The sequence below is a fragment of the Rosa chinensis genome, chromosome 4 (assembly GCF_002994745.2).
Source record: "Rosa chinensis cultivar Old Blush chromosome 4, RchiOBHm-V2, whole genome shotgun sequence".
NCBI lineage: Eukaryota > Viridiplantae > Streptophyta > Magnoliopsida > Rosales > Rosaceae > Rosa > Rosa chinensis.
The window spans coordinates 39,558,992-39,577,087 of NC_037091.1; the positions used below are offsets into that span (position 1 = coordinate 39,558,992).

The 18,096-nt window shown below is 43.5% G+C and overlaps 2 protein-coding genes across 4 annotated transcripts; both read left to right on the plus strand.

Annotated features, from left to right (window-relative positions):
- The first annotated feature begins 8,564 nt into the window (after positions 1 to 8,564).
- On the plus strand, positions 8,565 to 11,547 carry LOC112199284 (beta-galactosidase 13). The gene has a single exon (XM_024340322.2). It carries the CDS (start codon positions 8,657 to 8,659, stop codon positions 11,183 to 11,185), a length of 2,529 nt encoding a protein of 842 aa, XP_024196090.1. The 5' UTR covers positions 8,565 to 8,656; the 3' UTR covers positions 11,186 to 11,547.
- Positions 11,548 to 12,558: 1,011 nt separating this feature from the next.
- Positions 12,559 to 15,544, plus strand: LOC112200854 (F-box/LRR-repeat protein At3g48880). 3 transcript variants are annotated; one of them, XM_024341857.2, is made up of 4 exons: positions 12,559 to 12,694; positions 13,378 to 13,655; positions 14,420 to 14,775; positions 14,863 to 15,544. In XM_024341857.2, the coding sequence occupies exons 3-4, from the start codon at positions 14,420 to 14,422 to the stop codon at positions 15,437 to 15,439; spliced, it is 933 nt and encodes a 310-aa protein (XP_024197625.1). In that variant the 5' UTR covers positions 12,559 to 12,694; positions 13,378 to 13,655; the 3' UTR covers positions 15,440 to 15,544. The 3 variants fall into 3 exon arrangements, with proteins under 3 accessions (XP_024197625.1, XP_024197624.1, XP_040373423.1); XM_040517489.1 differs by having other exon boundaries at positions 12,630 to 12,694; positions 13,100 to 13,655; XM_024341856.2 differs by lacking the exon at positions 13,378 to 13,655.
- The last annotated feature ends 2,552 nt before the right edge of the window (positions 15,545 to 18,096 follow it).

Sequence of the window (18,096 nt, forward strand, 5' to 3'; positions counted from 1 at the left end):
AGGTCGAAGCGGCAAACAAGATAATCAAGAAGCTGTTACAGAAGAAGCTCGACAAGGCCAGAGGTTTGTGGGCGGAGAAGCTCCCAGAAGTTCTATGGGCCATCAGAACAACCCCAACTTCCGCCACTGGTGAAACCCCCTTTTGTATGATGTTCGGAACTGAGACCGTCTTGCCTATCGAGGTAACCTAACCAACCGCTAGGGTCGCAGACTACTGCCCCGACACCAACAGCGACGGCGTCAACCTTGACAAAGATCTCATAGAGGAAAAACGAGACGCAGCCCATTTGCCCAACCTTCAGAACAAGCAACGGGTCTCGCGTTTCTACAACGCCAGGGTTAGAGCCCGCAACCTCTAACTGGGGGACTGGGTAATGAAAGAAGTCATACCACCACCAACAAAACTCCGCCCAACTTGGGAAGGTCCATACAAAATTGTAGAAGTCGTTAGCCCAGGCACCTTCTGCTTAATGGACAAGGATGGAGTCACAACGACCCACCCTTGGATTACCGAACACCTTCGGTATTACTACACATAGTCATGCCGCTACCCAAGAGCATCTTGACTTAGCTAAATTTTTGTTCAATATTTAGCTAAGGGAAGCTACCCAACGGGTACAACCCCGCTTTTATAAAACGCTGATCAGTCAGCTATCAATGAAACGAGGAATTATTCAAACCATTGTTACCAAGTCTAGCACTGAGGGCAACTGGCAACGCCAGTCAGCGGACCACGTCCGCTACATTGTGCACTTGGACCAATTTTAATTCCTTTAATGTTTCATTAGTGGCCAAAAGCAAAATTGCCAAAACTCTAGCGGAGCAGACATCATAAAAAAAAAAAACCAAATGCCGAAATTTCATTAACTTTAGGGCTGTTCATTACATCAGATAAATACGCCTTAGCGGCTACAAAAAGGGCACTTCCATCTTCAGGGTTTGGCAAGGTTGGCTTGGCTGCCTTCGGCATTTCCACCTTCAGCGTCCGGCGGCTGACTTGAGTACACATTTTACGCAAGCGTACGTATCATTATCAAGATAGGGAAATATTATGCCCAAAGTTTATCGTACCACGGGGATTAGTGGCTAACCCACAATCCTTGGGTAATCGGAAATAAAGACACTTAGCAAACAAAGAAAAGAAAAAGAAAATAAATAAAAATGTTAATCTAAGGCACCAAGCCCTAGCAATGCTCGGTTTTGGTTCTCACCGAAGCCTAATCACAACTAAGAGCCTGGTGATGATTATCTACAATGAGTCGAAATTCAATATTTTGAGAGATAATTTTATATTAACAAAATGTAATGAAATGTAAAGCAATAAAAAATAAAAATGAAATGTAAACAATAAAAATGAGAATGCTGGGTGTTAGGGAGGTTCCTTCACCCAAATCTCATGTGTCGGAAGCTAATCTAATATAGATGCATATTTCCTATTTTGGCGGTAGTCGTATCCAAGGCGGTTCAAGGCTCAAGGACCGAAATTCCCTTTCATGGTATTCCTACTCCGGTTCAAGGGTTGTAGGGACTCACTTGGCATGAATTAGAGCCGGTTCAAGGGTCACTAATTCACATCAAGAGGCGTAGAGATCGAGGAATTAGACTACTAAGCGACTCGCCCGCGCAATCACGCAACGAGTGTAAATCACCATGCTTATAACCCCTCGAATACGAAATTGAAGGTTTCTAGCTTAGGAATTAGAGGGGGTCAAGCCTCAAACTCCATCCTAGACATGCTCAAAATACACACCCTAGAGTTGACTAGGCTCCTAGACATGCATTTTAACCCAACAAAAATAGATATAAGCATCCATCATATGAAAATTGCATCATTACATTAAATTAAACATCTTTTACACAAAATTTGGGTTAGGGACACAACCCTAACCACCAACAAGGAAATTACTCACAACCCATAATCATAGACATCAAAATTACAAAATTCAAATAGAAAAGAGTAGAGAAGTGTAGGAGAAAACAAGAAAAATCATAAATAGCTAAAAAGCTAGCATGACTAGTTTTGAATTACAACTCCCACAAAATACCCAAGTCTTGAATCTTGTAGAGGAGAGGCCTTTAATGAATCCTTGAAGCTTTGTGTGAGTAAATCCTTGAAATCCCTAAAATAAAACTAAAGAAAAGAGGGAAAATGGAGGAGAAGAACGAGAGGAGAGAGAGCAGCCCAAAGGGGCTGCCTCTATTTTCAGTGTGGTGCGGCTGCTGTTAGGGTCAGAGAGTAATTGTCGTGGTCAGTTTATAGTGTGAAGAGAAAAGGATCATTACCAAATGATATGTGGCTGTGCGGAAGAGGAGAAAGAATGGGATAATGGCTGCCACGTGTTAGCCATTAATTGGCTCAAGCTAATCAAACAAAATGAGGACTGCACGTGATGGATGATCAGATCATGATTAATTAATCAAATGGTTTGATTAATTAGCCAAACCAATGATTAATTAGTCAAACCTTTTTCTTTTGTTGATTTCTTTATTATTTTTTTCTTATCTTCTTCTTCCAATCATAAAACAGATCCAAATGCATCACCATGGAATCAACGAACTTAGCTTCCTCGCTCATGTTGACCATGGTTAACCAATGTTGACTTTTCGTCCTTCTGTCGGAAACTCCAATTTGCTCCAATCTCGCACCATTTTTTTTCGTTTCCGCAATTCCGCTTATTTTCTACAAAATAAATAAAAATAGATTAATTATATATTAATTGTCATGGAGATTAGCTTAATTCTAGTGTTTTAGATATAATTACACGCATATAAATGCGTATAATCAGCGGCGGTTGCTGGCGGCTTGTCTGGTCAGATCCGCAGGCTGTAGGACTGGGGGTCTCTATGGTACCATCCGCCCGGGTATGGCCCGCCAAGAACCCGGCACGGGACACCTCCGACTGGGTAGGAGTCCGCTGGGAGTCATCCGCCGGACAAGCGCCACTTTCCCCTCTACCTGAGCGGGCACCATCAACTTGAGAAGAGCCAACACCTTTTGCCAATGGAGCATCCTTGGTTGGCGGCACGACCGGCATGGATGCCTTCGCCCAATCTATGGCGCCCTTCTGCTGCAGCATTTCTACATTGGCCAAGGCACCGGCCTTCGCCGCTTCGGTCAGTGCCTTCTTATATTCCGCCGACTGCTTGTATGACTCCAAAGCGGCAGCCGCAGCGCGGCTCCCCTCAGCTCCTAGCCGAGCGACTTCAGCCTCCAGCCGCTTAACCTCGGCCAGCCTAGCGGCAGACTCCCGCTGCAGGATCTCAACCTTTTTATCCTTGGCGGCCACCCGGTCTTGCAGTAAGGACATTTCTTGCCCCAATTGGGCGAATTGTTCGTTCCGTGCCAGGTCCCGCTCAATGGCAACGGCCAGCTTGCCACGGGCGTCTGCCGCATCACAGTCGGCTTTTGTCAAGCGTCGCTCAACATCAGCCAACCTTTCCTGGGCCTCCCCCAAGTCCCTCTGTAGGCCCACTACCTGCTCCCTGAGCTCCCGCTCAACCAGAGGCTGCTTTGACGCCGCCAGGAACATCTCATGCAGCCCAACGGAGATATGCCCAAATGCTGTGCTGAAGGGCGATTGGTTAACGGCGGTCGACCGCACAATCCCCTCCAGGCCGCCGAACCCCAGCCTCTTGCAAAGGTGATAAAGAAACTCCCGCTCACTGTCATTGAGGAACTCGGCGTACGCGGCAAATGAGTCTAGCTCGCTCGTGGCCGCCTCTTTCGCCACGTCCGCAGGAGCCTCGGTTGGAGCTTGCTTTGCCTTCTTCTGCTGGCGGGCTCCAGTAATTTCCACGGCATCCTCCTCTTCCCCGCCGGAGTCAGGTTGAAGGCGTTTTCGCTGAACCCCTCCTCTTCCAGCGACGGCAGGCCTTGAACCCCTCGTCGGCTGCTCCAACCACGCAATAGTGACACCCTCCGCTGGGCGCCCGGTTTTCTTTTGCACCCCACGCCGGATGGCCGGCGCTCTCTCCTTCTGCGACACCGCCTTGCTTACGGCGCCGGTCCCCGCCTGAACGGCTGGCAGCCCGTCACCGCCAAGATGGGAGTGGTGCGGCATGGATAGCAGCACTGGAACCTCAGACAGGCTTAGCGCCAGCGTCTCCGGGTTCACCACCGTCTTCTGAGCCGCCAGCCCGAAAGCGTACATGGATTTCAGGAAGTTGTCGATTTCAGCGCGGTCCATGGCTTTCGCAAAGGCATCACGGGTAGCCTTGTTTCCCGGCAAAGTCTCTACAAAAAAAAAAAAAAAAACAACAACAAACCGATCAGCATGAGACAATCTCACCAAGGGTGTGGTATAGCGGAGAGTACTTACCAACGGCACGAGTCAGTCGTTGATCGACCAACAACTCCCAGCCTGTAAGAAGACGAAAGTCCAGCAAGTTGCGATTCCACCAGCAACCTCTGATGCGTGCCACGCGACACTCTTCTTCACGAGTCAAGTTATACCGCAACCCCGCTGCACAAAAAGGTCATTGTCAGTACAGAGTACAAGGTTGTAAAAAAAAAAAAAAAAAAAAAAAAAACCCACCAGTCATGTTCAGCGGAGACGACAAACGACCTCGGATGGGCTGAAACTCCGACTTAATCCTAAACGTCAGCTCCCCCTCGTTGGACCCCGCTTGGTACTCCCACCCCGTCGTGGCAACGCAGAAGGTACCCCGCCAGTAAGACATGGAGTCTCTCAGATTCTCGATCAACTTTGGCGCTCCCTGGCGGCGACTCAGGTTTACCTGCCCCCTACAACCTTGGCGCTTCACGTACACCAGTTCGTAGAAGTGCAATACCTCCGCCACAGTCGGTCCCTCGCAACCCGACAACCGCCATAGCGAGTTCAGCGCCAGCATCAACCTCCACATGTTGGGACAGATCTGCCCAAAAACAACGCCAAACTCGCACACCAAAATTTGAAGGTTTGGCACTAGCGGGAAGGTCACCCCTGGCGGAATATGACCTCGTGCACGGCGGCATGGCCCGCTGGCAGGATCGAGGCCTTCTCCTCCACCGTCGGCGGACACAGCTTCACCACGCCGGGCAACCGGAACATCCGCTTCAGCCGGTTGACGGCAACAGCAGCCATCCTACCTCGAGGCTCGTCAACGGGGGTGCCGTCCTCGAACACCCACGCCGACTCAGTATCCTCTCCTGCTACATCTTCCCCCCCCCCAGCGGAACCGCTGGCTGCACTATTGCTTTCTAAACGCTCTTCATGCATATTGTGGGCAGCGGCAGCCTCCCCCGCCCTAGAACACTCTGGACGCGGTGCACGACCCATGACTACGTCCCACGATATGGTCTGTAGCGGCTCAACCTCTAGCGGTTTTGGCAGTGAGGTTCCTGCACGGGCATACGGACGCAACGAGTTAATAAAATTTCTATCCGCCGTGCTGAAAGCCACTTTAGATCCGGAATCCTCACTGCTCGAAATCTCTATGACGTCGGCCATCCCAAAACCCTAAAACCCAAATCAGTTAGCTCACAAAAGATCTAACCTATCCCTATATCAGTTAGTACCCAAGAACATCAAGAACAGTTACCCAGAAAATGCCAAAACAAGAACACACACACTCAACCCAGATTTGGCCATCCACCAAATCACTAAGCCTCAACTCTCTCACAAACACCATAACCCATACCCAAAATCCACTGTACACCTTCAGAACACATCGGGGAAAAGCATATCACACAGAAAGACCCAAAACTCAAAAACCCGCCATGGCAGACATCCAATGAAACATGGATAAAGGTTTGAGTACCAACCTCAAGGAAGTCTCCGGTGAGATAGTAGGCACTTATCCTCGACACGGGGTCGTCGTCTCTCCAGGTATGGTAACTCCACGAAATCGCTGCAGTTTTCTTCTCGAATCTCAGGTGACCAGAGCTTGAAGACGAAGAGTAGAGTTCGAGGTTTTGAGCAAAATGTCAAATCTCGCTAACTTCCCCCCCCCCTTTTATGTCAACGTCAAATAGCTCTAGGCCGTCCACTGAAAAACGACATCAAATGTCAGCCGTACATGTGTCCCACGACTCCAGTTACTCTCCGGATTAACCGAGGCGTCGCCTCGGTTACAAAATCCATCATTACTCAGCATTAATGGCAGGGAGACGGCTAGGCAGAGGAGACACGCCTCCGCACGTTAACCCTCTAGGGGTTCACCACGTGTCAACCACCATCAGACGAAGCGTCTAATGGAAGCCTCCACTTCTGGGAAGAAAGCGCCAATCGTCGGCAGTATCCGGTGAGCGAAACCCCGCTAGCGGAACTTCTCACTTGTCACCTTCTAAGTGTCGAAGTCCCCGCTGAGCGAAACCCCGCTAGCGGAACTTCTCACTTGTCACCTTCCAGGTGTCGAAGTCCCCGCTGAGCGAAACCCCGCTAGCGGAACTTCTCACTTGTCACCTTCCAGGTGTCAAAGTCCCCGCTGAGTAAAACCCCGCTAGCGGAACTTCTTACTTGCCACCTTCCAGGTGTCGAAGTCCCCGCTGAGCGAATCCCCGCTAGATGAACATCCACCCATCAACTTGCAAGAGATACAGCCTCTGCTACACGCAACACGCAACACTGCCGGCAAACCCCGTACTTTGTTGAGCCCAACACCGCTCAATAAAACACCGCCAAACACGTCCACGCGACGCTGTTTCCTGCTACAACTAGCGGGGGGTATCCGCCAGCGGCGAATCCCGAGGCTACGCCTCACTCTGACAACGACCGTCACGAGGCGTTACGGTCAGGTCGTCCCTACGGGACACGGGGACTAGTCAACAGTCTACGACGACCCTGATCAGGTACGTTGACCCCCGTCACTTGGGTACTAAGATTGGGCTCGCTACCCAACACCCTCTGCTCAGTGCAGCTCCCCCTCAACAAACAATCTAACCGACCATCCGGAGGTCCGTCTTGGCTAGGGAGTGGGGGACTCCCTGGCGGGCCTAGCAGGGGCCCACCTGAAAGGGTATAAAGCGTTTGTTCAGTAAATCCATGGTTGACAACGCACTGACGCTAATTATGTTGTTGCAAGTCTAGCGAAAGTAATGCTTCACACCGCCGATCAACTCCCCAACCAAGATTGCCCTCCTTCACTGGGGACTTGGGGACTTGTACCTACATGTTCCAGAACAAGCATAATTAGCTATAATGAGCCACGCTCATTGTACCGCCAAAGGTACCGACTCTCACCAAAGGAGTGACCTGTGAAGGCACGGCAAGGCGGGCTACCGCTCGAGCCCTTGATCGCCCCCAGATCACCGCTGACGCGCCGCCAGGCGTTGCGTCAAGATAGCATCAGAAGCTCCAGACACCGGGAATCGAAGCACATCAGTCCCACATCGAAAACAAGAAGAGGATCAACCTTCCCCTCACCTATAAAAGGTTCTCTCATCTCTCCTCATTAATTACGTATTTACTACTCATTTATTGTTATGCTGCCTATCTGCATTCACTGACTTAGGCATCGGAGAAGTGAAGACCGCCCAATGCGGTCTCCCTCTGACACCCTGTCTTTCGTGTGACAGCTAGCGGAGGCCATCAAACCCTCAGAGTAGCGGTCCGCCCACGGGACCCGGGTTAAACGAAAGATCGGCTACCGCCGGACTTTGAGCATTAACATTTGTTTGATCTAGAGTTTTATCCTATAGTTACATTCATGGCTCATTTCTGTTGTAGCCCAATTATTCGGATGAATAACTTTTTGTAATGTTTCTTACTATCCCTTGGCTAAAAAAAAACAAGAAGAAATTTTTTATATTGCTTAGTCTTTGTACAATAATTGCTGGTGATGTTCGGTTTTCCCTTTAGTGCATGGAGGGCTGGCCTTATATGTTTAATTCTCATAATGATTTGATTCTCATACTCTCTCAAAATGATTTAACTATTCCATCAGATCTCATAATTGCTCCAAATACACATTCAAATCCTTTTTATCTCGTTGTACTTTTCAATATTTTCACAAAATGCAAATAGCCATGAGGAGGAGGCCAGTCAAGCACTGAGGTTTAGAGAGAGAGAGAGAGAATGGGTAGAAAAGGTAAAATTAGAAAATTACTAAAAAACTGAAAGGATGTGTATTAAGATAAAAAGGGTATATATAAAATTACTCTTGTAGACATGAATCTCTATTGCATATTTGCATTAATATGAACGTGCAATAACATTGACGGCAATGGAATCTAGTACTTACTTTTACGAACAATAATCGAGTAATGATGTTTACAATTTTCATATGAACACCAATTTAGATATTGATATCTATAATAAGGTAGAAAACTAACAAGTAACAACAATATAGGAGCACTGTTGACCAAAAAACTCTTGTTAGTTAATAACTTAATAAGCTTGTTATACCAGCTAGCAGTAGTGATTTTGTCTTCCCCCGGAAACCAACGTGAAAGCCGTTAACAGCTGCGAAACCGCAGAAACAACCGGAGACAGAGTAAACTAACAACAAAGCAATGGCTTTGGAAAGAATGATACACCAGCCAATTGTAACAGAAACTCAAATTTCAAAACCAAAGTCTTCCTCCGCAGTCTTATAAATCATTGTGTTTCATGAAGTTTGTGCATAAGCTTCTGGTGCAACCTCCTTCTAAGGAGGAAGCCAAACTAGGAGTTTCTTTTCCCCAACAAAAAAGAAAACAATAAAAAAATAAAAAACAATGGCGGTACCAAGCTACAGGTTGCTCTTAATAGCTCTTGTTTTCTTGGTTGTTTCAGCTGCAGTAGCCCATACGAAAAGCCAAGGTCGTAGCCACGATGGTGGGAAGCACCAGCTTGAAACAGGGCCCGTAACATATGATGGGAGGTCGCTGCTTATCAATGGCAAACGAGAGCTTCTATTTTCGGGTTCAATTCATTATACACGAAGCACGCCAGAAATGTGGCCTGATCTTCTCCGAAAGGCTAAATATGGAGGTTTGAATGTGATTCAAACTTATGTGTTTTGGAACATTCACGAGCCAGTGAAAGGTCAATACAATTTTTCAGGAAACTATGATTTGGTGAGGTTCATTAAGCTTGTGCAAGAGCATGGAATGTATGTTACCCTTCGAGTTGGGCCATTCATTCAAGCCGAATGGAACCATGGAGGACTTCCATATTGGCTGAGAGAGGTCCCCAACCTAATATTTCGTACTGATAATGCACCATACAAGTACTATATGAAGAAGTATGTGACCATGATTGTAAACAAGCTGAAAGAAGCGAAGCTATTTTTTCCTCAAGGTGGCCCAATCATATTGGCACAGATTGAAAATGAGTACGATCATATACAGCTTGCATATAAAGACATGGGATTCAGTTATGTCAGATGGGCAGCAAGGATGGCCGTAAAGCAAAACGCTGGAGTACCATGGATCATGTGCAAGCAGACCGATGCTCCTGATCCGGTGATTAATACTTGTAACGGAAGGCATTGTGGAGATACTTTCTCCGGGCCTAATAAGCCATACAAGCCTGCTCTATGGACCGAAAACTGGACAGCTCAGTACAGAGTATTTGGTGATCCAGCTTCACAGAGACCCGCAGAAGATATTGCATTTTCAGTTGCCCGCTTTTTCTCAAAGAATGGAGCTCTAAACAACTACTACATGTACCATGGTGGGACTAATTTTGGAAGAACAAGTGCGATTTTTACAACAACTCGCTACTATGACGAAGCACCTCTTGACGAATATGGTTTGCCAAGGGACCCAAAATGGAGTCACCTCAAGGACTTGCACAAGGCTTTGAGACTAAGCAGGAAGCCTTTGCTTTGGGGAGTTCCAGGTGTCCAAAACTTAGGGGAAAACCTCGAGGCTCGTTTCTATGAGTTGAAAAACAACTCCAAAATCTGTGCTGCTTTCTTGGCCAACAACAATTCAAGGAGTGAAGCAATTGTTAATTGGCGAGGACAAGACTACTACCTTCCACCGCATTCCATTAGCATCCTCCCTGACTGCAAGACCGTAGTCTACAATACTCAAACCGTCGTATCGCAACATAATGCAAGGAACATTGTCAGATCAACTTTGGCCAACAAAATGAGATGGATGGAGTCTTCAGAACCCATTCCAACCACCGTGCAAGTTCCGATCAATAATAGGATACCGTTGGAGCTCTACAGCTTGCTAAAAGATCAGTCAGACTATGCGTGGTACACAACCAGCCTTGAATTGAATCCCAGGGACATGTCCATGAAGGAAAGTATTCAACCGGTTCTACGAATTGGAAGTCTCGGTCACGCAATGCTGGTGTTTGTCAATGGTGAGTATGTTGGTTCCGGACATGGTAGCCACGACGAGAAGAGCTTTGTCTTCCAAAAAGTTGTGTCCTTAAAGGCCGGGGTCAACCAAATAGCTTTGCTTGCCATGACAGTTGGTCTTCCAGATAGCGGAGCGTACATGGAGCACAGATATGCAGGGCCTAAAGACATAGAAGTTCTAGGACTGAACACTGGAACTATAGATCTCTCACAAAATGGGTGGGGGCATCAAGTTGGCCTGAATGGAGAGAAGATCCAAGTCTTCACTGAAGAGGGATCGAAACGGGTTCAATGGGGTGAAATAAATGGACCAAAAAAGGCTCTAACATGGTACAAGACATATTTTGATGCTCCTGAAGGGAATGACCCTGTGGCTATTAAAATGTCTGGTATGGGAAAAGGAATGATGTGGGTGAATGGTGAGAGCATTGGCCGGCACTGGATGTCTTTCCTCTCTCCTCTAGGACAACCTACCCAATCCGAGTACCACATCCCAAGATCCTTCATCAAGCCTACACAAAACCTTCTTATTGTTTTGGAAGAGGAGCCAGCCAAGCCTAATAGCATTGAGATTATGACTGTCAACAGAGATACCATTTGCAGCTTCATTACTGAGTATCATCCTCCAAATGTCAAGTCATGGGCAAGAGAGAACAGCCTCTTCCGACCTGTTTTAGATGTTGTCAGAACATCAGCGGAGTTGAAATGTCCAAACTACAAAAAGGTTGTCGAAGTTGAGTTTGCAAGCTTCGGCGATCCTGTTGGTTCATGTGGAAGCTACACCTTGGGTAAATGCGACTCCCCTGTATCTAAAGAGGTTGTTGAACACCACTGCTTGAACAAAACTAGCTGCATAGTTCCGATTGACCGCAAGCTTTACTTCAAGAACAATGATGATTGCCCAGATATCAAGAAAACACTCGCCATCCAAGTGAAGTGTGCTTAGAGAATCTGGTACATTTAACGTTGTGGGTGATTGCATGACCATTGAAGAACCTCAACCAAGCTGGTCTAAATTTCTCTGTGCCCTGTTCGGAAGACCAAGAATATATCACAGGGTGTTCAATTAGGCATGTCAATTTGTCAAAAGTTCAAATCAATCTATTGTAGTCAAAATTACGTGAATCATACACCTCATATTTGAGCCATTAAAAACATCAAAACAGGCTTCATAGTTGATCACTTCTGCATTTCTGGGTACTCTCCTAGTCTCCTCACTACTATAAAAAATTGATGTGTAGATGACAAAAACAAATTTGAATGTTACAACTACTGCTGTAGCATTTATACATTCTAAGCAGTAAGACAAATGTAAAACTTTAAAATTCTTGCAGTGTATGCTGTTTCTCAATATCCTAGCTGCATCGATCCTAAAAGATAGTTCTCCAGATTTCTCTGATTGCATATTCGTTCTGGTACCTTAACCGTAGCTTGTTGCATTCTACCACACTTTTGGGAGTACAACCTGCAAATTAATCAAAGGTATGGGTGGGGATGTGTGTTTTTAGTTATGTGACAAATAAGCTCCATGTTTTGTGTTTCTATTGGATTGGGGTTATTGGACTTGTTTGTAGTTCTAGCCTGTTTGGCTTTCAACGAAAGAATACCAAAAACGTAGCTTGTTATTTTCTACATCCCTTATCATAAACGAATTAATAGCCGAAGACTAGCAGAACATATATAAAAAGTTTAAACTCTAAATAAGCCATTCGGGTTAGCTCAAAATGGTGAGAGGGGGATGAGAGTTAGGTTATGATTATGCTGAATTAGGTATTCGATTATTAGAGAATATAACTAAAAAGAAAACAAAAATTTAAAAATCCAAATCTGATTCTCGAGCCAAGATGGAGTCGCTTTTGATGAGCGAAGCTCATTACAAACACAACTTAAGCTTAACTGACAAAGCAAGGTTCAAGACTACAAAGAAAGGGAACTCTTCTTATACCATAATAATATTAGACAAAGAAGCACTATATGGATGAGCACTCCGAAGAAACAAATTGCCACTTCATAAAAACCTAAAGAGAACCATCTCTTGTACTGTAAGGCACCTAACGAAAACCACAAATCAAGCTTCGAATAATTACGAAACGACAGCAGTGAAAGCCTGGAGGTCTAGAAACGACATCTCTACTAAATGTGTCAATTACATCTGCTATCAAATCTGCCTTTTGCAAAATAATAATAATAATAGTAAGAAAATAAATGACCTTAATGTATAAGAAAGATTCTAAAAGTAACCACATTAATAAATTAATCAAAGTTTGTTCACTTGTTGATTCACTTTTCTCGTGCTTTAAAAAATTAAAAGCAAAAACACTTGCTTTACACTGTGCAACCCACCTTCAGCTTTTCTTTCATAAATAAAGCTTACACTTCCTTTCACAAACTGAGCTGCAATTCTTCCTAGTTTGTTCTCAGCTCTTCCCACCGAACCAAGGGACGAAAGCAGCAGGTCATCTCGTTATCCTCTCTCTCTCTCTCTCTCGCTCTCGGATTTTTAGTCTGATGCCTATGTTGATCGTTTCAAATACATACTTATTGTTGCTCTAGATTATATGGGATTTTTCTTGGTCAAAGTGATGAAGTTAACGTTAAAAATAATAAATCTTGGATGCTTGATGCCTGATCCATGTTTTATTTTATTTTTATTTTTTTTGTCGAAGAAAAATTGGTGTGGATTTTTTTTTTTTGAATAGTGGAAAGAATCTCTCTACCAATGTTTTATCGGAGAAAAATCTGTTATTTACTAGACCAATAATTGTAGGCATTTTATTAAGTGAACATTTACAAATGTAGACCTTAATTTTTACTGCAAATACTTGATAAAAGTTGACACATAATTATTTTTTTCAAAAAGTTTTCTCATAGGGAAGTGAGAAATCCTAATACCCTAAAATCGGTCTTTTCTGTTTCACTATTCAATCTCGTCTGGCGGCGCCCCGACCGGTGCTGGCTCCGGCCTCGCCGTCGTCTTGGGTTGCTGCCAGATGGGTATTTGATCCAATTCGGTCCGAGGTTTGTTCATGGATGGCTGCGCTTTGGATTTTTTCTGGCTGCATCTCAACCAGCGGCGGGGGTGTGCTAATCATGACTAGTGGGATTCCGGACGGCGCGAGTTGTGGCGGCGTGTTTCAGGTGTGAGCTGTAGGTGACGTGAGGCGTGGCGGTTTGGGTCGCAGTGGTGAGTGGCTGCAGCGGCGTAGATCGCAACAGCACGGATCGTGGCAGAGTGGGTCGAATTGTGCTACTGTGCTTATGGCATATGGCATGTCGTCAGGAGAGCTGGGCATGTGACATACGACATGTCGTTGAGGGTGATGGGCTGGGGACAGACCAGCTTGATGGACTCTGAAGTTTAAACTATTCCTTTGGATGCTTTGGGCTTGCTATTTTGGGCTAGGGTTTTTCCCTAGGTCTCTACTATGTTTTAGCTTGTATTTTACAATAAATTCCCTGTTTTTTCAGGAACCTAAGCACTTATATGCACCCAATGTCTCTCTAGCGTCTATTCGCTAGTTCTACGTATTGAATGTATAATGAGTAGGACTATATGTACGTACCACTTGTGTTTATTACAACTAACTTCTTGTTTGTCTATGTCCTTAAATAACAGCGAAATGGTATGTAACGGCCTATTCTGGCTTGTGATGAATATATTATTTCGCCCCCGTAGCATTACTCAAAAAAAGAAATTAACACATAATTTTTGTACCGTTTCCGTCAATAGAGTTTCATTTTACCTGTCATTTTTAAATTCCTTTCTAATTGAATAGTATTCTTTTTTCTATTTAGGATTATCTTCTCAGAATTTAGTCTTCATCTTGGTACTATATTAACTCTGGGAACTGTGTAAAGTGAAGTTTGATATAATGTACATTTAATTTCTTCTGACTGATGGTATTAATTAAACACGGCAACTCTTTCATATCAAACTATTCCAATCGTTTTTTTTTTTTTTTTTGATTAACAACTATTCCAATCGTTTCAATACTTTGCTTGCTCCTTATAATATACACTCTAACTAGCATTACCTTCCTCTCCTCCAATAGATTTAGGGTGTTCCCTTCTCAACATAATCGATTCATTATTTTTAGATTTTTTTTTTGTCGGATCATTGATTTTTTTTTAAAAAAAACCTGTATTGCATGTTGTTTGATTTTCATTTTTATTTTTGTAGATGGATCAACGAAGATGGGAGGACTTAGATAAGGACTGTTTGGTGAAAGTGTTTGAGAAAGTTGATATGGAGTCGCTACTCTTGGATATTCCTTTTGTGTGCAAGTCATGGCACAAAGAAACACTAAATCCTTCTTGCTGGAAAAGTCTTATCTTTCCGGAATTTGAACCTGGATTTCCTTATGAATTTGATTATCCAATCCATGAAAGATTTGTTTCTGAATTTGGCCTTGATAGCAATCGTGTCTCCGAAACTGCCTTTATAAAGTTTGTTGTCAATCGTAGCCAAGGAAAGGCTGTTTTTCTCAAGCTACCTGGATTCTCTACCGTAGAAGCCTTTGAATATGTTGCAGATGCGTAAGTTCTTTCTCTAAAATAATTATTTGTGTATTTGATATGCCTTGGACACTTTTCTGAAACTATTGTGTAATTTCATTATTTCAGGTGCCCTAACCTTGTGATTTTGGGTTTACCAAGATATTTGTTGTGGAAAGAAGACATCGATCTCGAATCGATTGGCAAGTTCAAGTACTTGTATCTGTTGTCATTGGGCAGCTGCGATAAATTGGACAGAGTTCTTGCAGTAGTCAGCAAACGGTGCAAGTTGTTTTCTCATTTAACACTGTCTAATGCCCAAATTGGTAAAGAAGAGGTTATGGCAATTGTCAACTTAGTCCCTGATATTAAGCGCCTGAGCTTGAATGAGGCACAAATCGATCGGGATAATCTCATCATATTACTGAAGGGTTGCAAAAAACTTTCGTTCTTGGAGGCCAAGGATTGCATTGGTTTCAATGAGGGTGATGATGAAATAGCAGAGCTGGCTTCTCATATCAGTAAATTTCGCTGTGAGGGATCTAAAGAGCGCATTGAATTTCCATTTGATTTTTCTGAATTTATTCTTTCATCATTAACGGAAGATTCTGTCATAGAAATGGCTTCAATGCTTGCAGAGGTTGATGTAGAGCCAGAGGTTGATGGCGAGGGAGAGGGTGATATTGAAGAAAGTGTTGAACCTTGATTGAGCTCTTTATATTTGTTGATGTTGTTATATATGTGTGATCTTATCAGATCCAAATATTGAAGTTTTCTTCTTAGCCTAATTTATGTATTGGCGTATCCTAAACCTAAAAGCTGTGGTATCAATTTTCCTGGACTGTATATAAGCGTATCCATGTTTCAATCTCCAGTTTCTTTTCTTTTGTTTGAAACATAATCCAGTAAAGGATTACAAGCAAAGTGTACAGAGTCTTTTTATCATACGAAATGCGTGCTAACCCGTGCTTCATTCAATTGGGAAGTAAAAATTATACATCACCAATTCACCATCCTAAGAAGATAATTATCAGATTAAAGTTAAGCACCGCCAAAGCCCAGCCATGGCCCCCAATGAACTAAGGTGATGCCATGCTTCCCAATGAAAACCTCTCTTCCATGTGCACCACCCTGCCAAAAACGATAAGGGACTCCCGCTTAGCATGGCTGCGTGGGTAGACAACTCGAGTGTTACAGCCATCAACCATCAAGGGATAGAAAAGTATCAGCATGTCCAACTTCTGACTATTATTGTATTTTGTATGCACCAAAATCGGATTGTAAACCCAAATATATATTTCTCAAATTTATTGATTGTACAATTTGTACAACTTGTTTGTGTCAAATTTGAATTTGAAGGCTGATGTGTCAATTGTCATCTTGACAATTTTATACTCCAGTGGATAGGTTAAGTTTTATGTATTATTTTATTATTTTAAACAATATTTATCTTTCTTCTCTATCTTCTTCGTGCCCAGCCACAACCATTTTGGGTCTGGTTCAAAAACTCTCTGTCTCCTCCTTATTCTTCGAAGGTTTTGGGCAGGAGAAGAACCACAAACAAAAAGCAAACCAACCCATGGAGGTATGGTAGGAAGAAATGGAGAGACAAGAATTGGCTCTTACTTAGGTGATTTCACTAAGTTGTATTAGGGCGGCCTCCCAGGAATAAGTCATGTTGTGTAATTGCCTATTTTTGATTATATGAAAGGCTTGATGTCCTATTTCAAAAATAAATAAATAAATAAATAAATACTAGTACTTAGTTTGGATAAAAATTTATTATGGTTGCAAATTATCTTAATCTCTAATGTTTTAAGGAAAATACTTGGAAATTGGTGTGAATAATTTCTTTTTGAGAAAATGTCCATTTACCTAAATTTTAGCTATACTAAACCCCACTTACTCAAATATCTTATAAGATTTCTCACTTACCCAATAAGTTACATATTTTTTGCCCTGATACCCAATTAAGTTTTTTTGGACAATTTTGCCGCGCCCCCCCCCCCCCCCCCCCCCCCCCCCCCCTCTAAGTGATATTTTTTGCCCGAGATCTGATTTTATTGCCCCCTCATAAAAATTAGGTTTTATTGGTTGTAATAAAAGTTTTCGGTGACTAGAGGTGGCAAACGGGCCGCTAAGCACAAGCACGGCACGGCCCAAACCCATTAGTGGCCCGGCACGACCCGAGCACGTTAGAATACCGGTCAGGTTGGGCCTAGGAATATTGGCCCATTGGCCTGAGCCTGTAGTGGGCCCGGCACGGCCCGAGCACAACATATTGTGGGCCAGCCCATTACAAACACAAAATTTCATTTTTGTTTTTAAAAATATTAAAAAACTACAATGATGAGATTTGAATATTATACCTCTTTATTTATAATCTCATGATAATTCCACCAATGCTATTTCTTTGATGTTGTCAAAATAGTGAAATAAAACATTATATCCTTATTTTGACACAAGTATTTTTTTTCTAAATATTAAATATATGTTTATTAATAAATACTAATCTCATAATAATACAACTATAGAATGAAGGAAAGAATAATATGATACTAAATCTTCATTATATTAATAAAGATTAATCTCACAATAATATACTAAAAACAATATATTTTGAGTTTTTTCTTTCTTTCTTTCTTATAGTGGAATATAAAAAATTATTAGAAAACTAATCTTAAAAAGCTAAGATTATGAAAAACGTTGAAGAACTTAATTTATTTTAATTTTCTATATAGTTAAATAAAATTAATTTTTATTTGTTTAAATTAAGATTTTAAAATCATGCTTTATAGTGGGTAGGCACGAGCACAGCCTGTTTATTGACGTCACGGCACGAGCACGGCCCGACACGATATGGGCTCGGGCCATGGGCCGGACCGGCTTAATGTTTAAATAAATGGGCAGGCCCAAGCACGGCACGAAGCACGACTAGACCAGCTTAAAATGGGCCGAGCCGGGCCAGCCCGTTTGCCACCTCTACCGTGACCTATAAGATCTCTAGCGACTTCTTTGGGGAACTCTAGCAACCTCCGGTGACTGGAGCCTGGCGACTGATGACTGGAGTCTAGCTACCGGTGATCGGAGTCCAGTTTTATTGGTGGTAATAAAGGTCTTCGGTGACCTATAAGATTTCCGATGATTTTTTTGGAGACCTTCAGTCACTGGTGACCAGATTCCAGCAACCAGAGTCTGGCAAAGTTTTTGATTACTTTTTTACGCCAAACTTGTCTTTTTACTTTTAAATGAGATAAGTGGGCATACAAATCTTTTAGTGGAGTAAATAGGCATTTGTTGGGCTAAATTTGGGCATTGGTCAAGAGCTCTTTCTTCTTAAGAACCACCGAGCTATGTTCTATC